The 7,586-nt window shown below is 42.7% G+C and overlaps 1 protein-coding gene across 7 annotated transcripts; it reads left to right on the top strand.

Moving 5' to 3' along the window:
- The first annotated feature begins 622 nt into the window (after nt 1-622).
- LOC136493414 (RING-H2 finger protein ATL74-like) lies at nt 623-6,346 on the top strand. Of its 7 annotated transcripts, none has more exons than XM_066489500.1 (4): nt 623-823; nt 1,656-1,711; nt 4,661-4,709; nt 5,517-6,346. In XM_066489500.1, the coding sequence occupies exon 4, from the start codon at nt 5,520-5,522 to the stop codon at nt 6,126-6,128; it is 609 nt and encodes a 202-aa protein (XP_066345597.1). In that variant the 5' UTR covers nt 623-823; nt 1,656-1,711; nt 4,661-4,709; nt 5,517-5,519; the 3' UTR covers nt 6,129-6,346. The 7 variants fall into 7 exon arrangements, with proteins under 7 accessions (XP_066345597.1, XP_066345594.1, XP_066345600.1 ...); XM_066489497.1 differs by having other exon boundaries at nt 4,822-6,346; XM_066489503.1 differs by lacking the exon at nt 1,656-1,711.
- Nucleotides 6,347-7,586: the final 1,240 nt, after the last annotated feature.

The raw sequence follows: 7,586 nt of genomic DNA, 5'->3' as shown, positions 1-7,586 counted from the left end.
GTTGCATTCTTGTTAGTTGCATCTTATACTTTGGCAATGAAAATTCTTAAAACACATTTATTTTGACATCAATAATGTTTTGAGAATTTTCTAAATTTTTGGTATAATTCTTCTTATTTTTCTAGTGTCAAATCTATTTTTGGAACCTTCTAGAGGTATTTTCACGAGCTCAAAATATTTTATTTTCGTTTTTTTTGTACAATTCTATCTCTAAATGTTTCTCAAAATTAAATCTTAGAGACATATTCCGTGATTTAAAAACCCTTATTATGTATTTATCAGATCTTTTAATGAAAAGGAATAAAATCACCTTGAAGTACTTCTAAGCCGGATATAAAGGTAATAGAGGTAATTTAAAGGACATAAGGTAACTTAAATAATTTTATAAGATTTAAAGAGTAAGATATCTAGGTCATAGTGGTGAGTGCGCGATCGAAAAAAAGGTAAGATATCTAGTTCCAAAATTCAACGATAAGAATTTTTCGTTGCTGGGTCTTGACCGAAACAGCATAACGGTGATATCCTCTGCTGGGCTTTGTCTGTGTCTCAGCAGGCCCGGTTCGACGAATCGTGCAATCTGCCAAGCCAGCCAGCCACAAGCCCACAACACAGAAGCCCACAGGCCACAGCCCCACATTGTGGAGGCGGCGGCGGAGCCTTCGCCGGAGGAACTGGAGCCACCGAGGTGACGAGGTGGTTGATGGTGGTGGAACTTGCAAGGGGCGAAGGAGGTCGACGCATGGGGGAGAGGGAGATCGGCGTCCTCGCGGTGCGGTGTTGCCGCTGCCTTGTCGCCTTGTCGGTAGCACCAAGCGCCACCTCGGTGAGCTCACGTCAGCCTCTCTTCAATTCCTCCTGAGATCCTCTTTAGGCTTAGCAGGCTATTGTCGGGCACACTGTGATAGAAAGTTAGAATTGTTGTCAAGTGTTACAGTCAATTCAATTAGGACAAATTTAGAATTTCTCATTCTGGTGAGGTAGAGTGGAACATAAGCATCCAAATTCATATTAACAGAAACATCTTTTGTGCATATTGGATGTTTAGCTGTCCTGATTACCTGTAAGTTGTATCCTCGGACTAATTTGAGCCTTTTTAGATCCCTGTTGCAAATTCTATTGTACATTCAGGTGAGAAGTGGGGGTGCCATTTTTTTTTTCTTTGAAAGCGCAGTGTGTTTCATTGTATTACAGAGATGAAGCGGGGGGGTGGGGGTCAAAGAAGTGGGGGTGCCATTTTGATGCCTAAATGTCCAAAATGGCTAGTTATTTGCGACCTTCAGTGCCATCTAGATTATTTTGAAGCCAATAACTTTAGTATAATGCATGCAGCTCCACCTACCACTAACAGCATAAAAGTTAATCTATCTGTCAGATAAGATCAGGATCCCAAAATCGACTAGATGTCGCATTCGCCTTTACCTTGATTCAACATGTTTTTATCAGTCATGGAAGGAGCCAATAATCAAGAAAGGTGTGAATCTCTTGATATCATCATTAATTATACTTTGGTCTTTGGTACCTTTTACCTGTAGCTGATGTAGTTCTGTGATTTATGAAATGTATGCTAGCTTGCTTTGGTAAATTGTTCTTCGACGAAACCTTTGCTAAAATTCATGAAGTAATATTCAAATTGTTGAATTGTAATAATAACTAAGGTCTGAAGTTCATCATACAAATGGTGTGAAGCTGCTTAGATATTAGGCCAGAAAAGGTATGCTGCATCATAAAACCAGACCTCTTCCTCTCCCTATCTTTGTGTGCCTTATCTGCAGTGATAAACTTGGGGACCAGAGTTAGCATAAAGTGATATAAGCTTATCACACTTTATTTTACCTGTGATGTGAGTCACACCTGAATATTTAAATGCCACCCTTTTCTAGAAGTGTGTATGTGAGGTATGAATTCACCCCATCTATATATAAAGAGTTAATTGTTCTGGTAATTGTTTCAGATTAATAAAGATGGTACGCGATGTTGGCTTCTTGTCCCCATTGATATTTGTACATTGTACTGTTCTTTTCTATACTTCTGTCTGAGCTCTTATGTCTTATCTTCAGAGTACTCTTGAGGAAAGTATTGGAATGAAAATGATGGTTGCTAGGGAAGCACTTTGCATATGGTACTTAGTTATTCTAGATCAACACATAAAATCTTGCCTTATAGCAGCTCCTCCAGATTGATTGAAACGAATCCTCTTTCCCTATAACCAGCCATAGAGGGGATTAGATGCAAAAAAATGAGCTCCACCAGATCCACTTTCTAATCCCCTTTCCTCAATTTTTTTCTCAGTTCCTCAAAATCTCCCCTCTCCCCCTCAAATAAAGGGGACCAGGCAGCAATTTTTCTCAATCCCCTTTCATACTTCCCCTCTCACTGATATCCGGACCCCATGCTGACACTGCGTCTTGCAAAGACCGGGCGAATTGGCGTAGCGCCGTGCCGTGCGGCCTGCCACACCGCACAGAGTCCTGCACCACCCAGACTTGGGCAGGCCACTGCCACACGTCCCGCGCCACACTGATCCCCGCATCGGGCAAGCTGCATCTGCAGCAAGAGGAGAAGAGAGATTTGTTTCACTGACACGCGGGGTCCCCACGTATAATGGATGAGTGTTTCTCAATCTGCTGGAGCACATATCCCCTATACTATTTAATTCAGTTTTCTCAAGCCGCATGCATGATTTGAGGGAAAGGGGAAAACAAAACACTGTGTGCATGTATGCACTTTCAACTGAATTCTTGGTTTGTTGTATGGTATCTGATGGCTAGCTTACTGTAAGGATGCAGCAGCATTCCTGAACATATTGCTGGGTCGCTTGATTTTGGACAGGCAGTAGATGAGAATTGGAAGTGAGAGAGTATGCTCTTCCTGACCTTTTCTATTCGGTACTGTCAGAACTCAGAAGTCTTTTTATGAATATTAATATGGATGTAAAAACACAGTGTTTCAGTAAAAAAAAATGAAGTATAAAGACCTACTTAGCCTTTATGGCTTTATCATCTGCATTATCTATTCAAACTGACAACTCTTTTCTTAGTTTTGTAGTCTCTTTATAGGTTTTCCCATCTTCTTGTGAAATATAAGCTTTACATATGAAATTATCGATGCCCCCTTTTCTCTTTCTTCCCTCACTTACCAACTTATCCTATATTCTCTATCATTTAGTTGGTATTTATAGCAAAGATACCAGGGTCATTTTCTCTCATCTTTTGGTTTTCACCTTGTTAATCCTTGTGGCTATGTTGCGCAAGAATGCAGGCAAGGCAGAAATGGCCAGATGCATTCATGTAACTATGCATGTAGATTTTCTTGAGCTTTTTCCGGTTAGTAATCTGGATGCACCACTGATCAGTAGCCATACCTTTTATTCTGTTTTTATTTCTTTTCCTGGTTTGCTTTAATCACTTTTGTTGAACGAATGCTATTTGTCCTGCTGACTAAGTTAAGATAAGGTATTAAACCCTTCTTGTAACTTAAGAGTGACTAGATAGATCTAGGCTCCAAAGCAGAAAGTGATGGGTTGAGATAAGCTTGACTATGGATAGCCTGTAACAATCATATGACTCACACGTAGATGTCTACAACTTCACACTGAAGATGCGTTAGGCAAATGTTTCGACCAAGGAGTTCGTTGTGCATATCCGAAGTAGGAACCATTTATATTTTTCACATTTGACAGAGCTCATATGATTGTGTTTGCTCTTTGCACATGACCATATAACTAGAAATTAAGAATAATGCATCACAACTGATAAGAGACTATATGTTTGGCAGAGAACTGTTGTGACAACCATTGGTTCAAATTGAAATAAAAGTGCTTCACCAAGTTATTGAATCCTCATAAAAGCAACCATAGCTGTTAAGTCTACCTGTCTAAAGAAAAGTGCTTCCTTCAATTTCATTTTAATGGGGTACTGTGGTTATATTTTAATCATATTACCGAATCAGCCCCATAGTCCCCCGGGAACGTGGAACCATGCTACATTCCTCGTCCTGGGAATGCCTTTCCCGTTCGAAGAACACAGGAGCAATCTCGTCCCCACCTTGTGGCTTCTCAAAAACCTTCCTGGGAACTTGGTGACTGTGATCAGTCCTTTCTGTGCTACACTGATAAACGAGTTAATTGACTTCGCTACCGGCTGAGCTTATGTATGTAGGCACCATATTAAAGAAGCATTCAGCTTTGTGGAGGAAGCAACACTCATAGTTTATACAATGCTCCATAGATAACATGTTTAACATATTTTTTGTGCCTAAATTGCTTTTTGTCGACTAACCACTCATTCAAGGGGTGCTCCACCTAGTAGGATGCTGTTGATAGCCCAAAGCAGTTTTAAGCTGACAAATCAGACTCCAATTTGGTAGATTGCTATGGTTCACACAAAGTGGACAGGATCAAAACAGAGCAACAAAGGATAAACATATGCTTTGTGAGTGCGCAACGAATATATAGCTTCTCCATTTCCTTTGTGTTTAAGCTTTAGATGATTCCTTTTCACTTTTTTAGTATAGCAGTCTTATCTTTCTTGTAGCTATAAGTTAAATAATGTCGCTGTGGGCTTTGGCTATATATTTTATTCCAAGTTACCATCGATCAGCTTACACATGAATTGAGTTAATTCAAATTGATCAACTTATTCAGCATGTTCTTCCTCTGCAGTTAGGAGTCTTGTTTGCATAAAATAAAGAGGAATTGCACCGAGTGATAGGTATTTATATTTCTCTTTTACTTAGTTTGATAAGTATGACTGCATACTTTTAGTTAGAAATTTATTGCCAAAAAGTGAACAATATTTGGTGCCACATCATTTCACTTTGCAGGCGTTGTGAGTATGACGTGTGCTTTGCATGGATCAGCACCTGACTCAGTTCCTGTGAAGTCATGAACCCACCAACAGAGGTCAAATAGCTGACCGCAACCAGAATGTTTACAACCACACATGATGATCCTATAGCTGGCTAGAAGCTTAAAATCTTTACAGCCATCCAGCATAACCTTAGAGCTGGTTTGAAGAGGATTCAGCCGATGCAGCTACACAAATGATCAGTATATGTTTATCCTTTTAAAACTGCCATTCTTCTTTTCTCAGACAAAATCTGAGTTATAGTCTCCACGCTTTGCATATGTACTTCTTATACATTATTATCAGGCAGACAAGAGATTTTGCTGTGTGTGGCCCCTCTGATTCCCAAAAACCCACTGAGATGCAGTCCACTTGCCACAAGCAAAGAAGCTTCCAATTTGTGCACATTCCAACCTTTGCCAAATGCTTTTTGTCTCAATTGGCTGGCAGAGACCAAAGGGGCAAGGGCGAAAGCGGCAGCATATCATATACCAAATAAAATAATCCACGTATTATATTATTGCAGCCTCAAAGAGCCTATAAATACTTCAGCACAGACCCAGTTGATGATTCTACATGAGGCAGACTAAAAACAAGAACATACCTACGCAACTAGTAGAGCTACAGATTTGCCCTTGCAGGACTCTGAAGAAAGCTGGGTTTGTGCACCAGGACATGCAGTACCCAAGGAGACTGCTGCACACTCCATTCTCTGGGCATCCCTCTGGTCCAAGCCAGCCATTAGATGGAGCCGCGGCCACAGATGGTGGGGCTCCAGGAAGCAACTTCGATGCAAACATCGTCATGATCCTGGCTGTTCTTCTGTGCGCACTGATCTGCGCTCTTGGGCTCAACTCCATCGTTCGGTGTGCACTGTGGTGCTCGAGCCAGATGGTGGTGGGCCCTGAACCAAACCAGGCGACGCGGCTTTCTCAGAGCGGGATGAGGAGGAAGGCCCTCCGAGCCATGCCGATCCTGGTGTACTCGGCTGGGCTGAAGCTCAATGCTGCTAACACGATGTGCGCAATCTGCCTTTCAGACTTTGAGGCAGGGGAGCATGTCAGGGTCCTCCCCAAATGCAACCATGGCTTCCATGTCCGGTGCATCGACCGGTGGCTGCTGGCGCGGTCGACATGCCCAACGTGTCGGCAGTCCCTGTCTGGAGTGCAGCAAACGGCCTCTGGCTGCTCTGAGGCGAGCCGGGCTGAGCCAGAGCCTGCACCTGCTCGCCCTGTCCTTGTGCCGCTCAGACCTGAAGGTTTGGTCACTCCTTATGATTTTTAGAATGTTCAATTGCTTCTTAGTTGTTACATAAAGGTGGAGAAAAGGTAGAAACAAAAAATTGTGATCATTAGATCTTACTGCCAATCTGGTTTCTACATTGTTGCTGGAGAAAAGGAGATGTAAAGATTTTCTAGTTTTTGACTTGCTGTGTCGTGCCGATTTTTGCTGGAGAATGTGCCATGGAAAATACCAGTTGCTATGGTGGGCCTTTTTGTGAATCACCATTTCAATGTGAGTTTGTAAAATGTAAAAAGAAGAGACATGATTGGCCGGTCTAATCATATGGCAGTGCTGCACCACCACTATGGTGATTGGAGATCAAGCTTTAGCTGCTAAGGTTCACTTCAGATTTCAGTGGGAACAGCATATTCTATGCCATTATGAAGAGGTCCGGGGCTCAGGGCTTGTGTTATGCTTTGCTTCAAGGCCATGGTTTTAGACCTTTATCAGTGGTCATGTACTCATGTATGCACCCGCAGAATTGAGAGGTGGGCCCACACCCAACTATACCTGATGCACATTGGCTAATTATTTGCTATTTCGTTCGTGCCATCGTGTGAATTGATGTGCTGCCAACAGAAGAACGGAGTGGCCAATGATAAAGCTCAGGCGCTGTGTCAGAGCCTGTTCGTTTGGCTGTGGTTTGTCGTAAATGATCGTAAATTTTTAGCCGGAACAATATTTTTCTCTCACACAAACCAGCCAGCAGTACTTCTTCACGAATCAGCCAACCGAACAGGCTGTCAAATTGCTATTGCTCATGATATTTTTCTCCTGTTTGCTCTAAAGGCTAAAGCGATTAAGCTAGTGCCTTTGGAAAATAGCTGGTTTAGCTATGTGGCTCTCGTATCTGTTGCTTAGGAAAATCAACAAGAACTTTGTGCTCGCTGAGAAAGAGAACTGCCCGGATGCCCACTCATAAGAAAGATACGCCTGTGTTTTTTCAGAGCTTATAGGCTGTTTGGCCCGGGCATCTTCCGATTGATAGTGTTTCCACTATGTTGTTATCAAGAATTCAGGAATAGTGCTAGTGTGCTACTGCTGTTCGAAGAGGTCCCATTTACCGGATATATAGACGGCACTTTACAGAAATCTGGCAACAGCATCAGCTCTTTATTTGCCAAACTATCCCAAGTTTATGCCATTTTCAACCAAATCGTTGATGTTATGCTTGTCATACTTGTACTCTTTTTTCTATTGACGTTTGTTTGGCAAGTTGCAATAAGTTTTCAGAAGGGCCATAGGAGGCGTCCGGACGCTGCTCCTGTTAGAGCACATCGACCGCGCCCCGTCCTATCCCCACGTAACAGAAGCGTGCCCCGTCCCGTCCCCGTAACAGAAGTGCGTCCGTAACCCCATAGCAACAGAAGCGCGCTCGTAAACCCATAGCGCTGTAACAGACAGGAGCGCGTCCGCCTCACCCCACCCGCGGATGCATGCCACGGAGGCATCTGCCGG

This window comes from Miscanthus floridulus, chromosome 11 (genome assembly GCF_019320115.1).
Source record: "Miscanthus floridulus cultivar M001 chromosome 11, ASM1932011v1, whole genome shotgun sequence".
NCBI classification, from domain to species: domain Eukaryota; kingdom Viridiplantae; phylum Streptophyta; class Magnoliopsida; order Poales; family Poaceae; genus Miscanthus; species Miscanthus floridulus.
This window is presented reverse-complemented; position numbering and strand designations above follow the sequence as displayed.

Excerpts from the sequence above, each read along its gene's own strand:
- LOC136493414 (XM_066489496.1), top strand. The coding sequence starts at position 701 with ATGGTGGTGGAACTTGCAAGGGGCGAAGGAGGTCGACGCATGGGGGAG. Across the intron at positions 824-5,516 it reads TAGCACCAAGCGCCACCTCG|GACATGCAGTACCCAAGGAG; the intron begins GTGAGCTCACGT and ends TTTGTGCACCAG.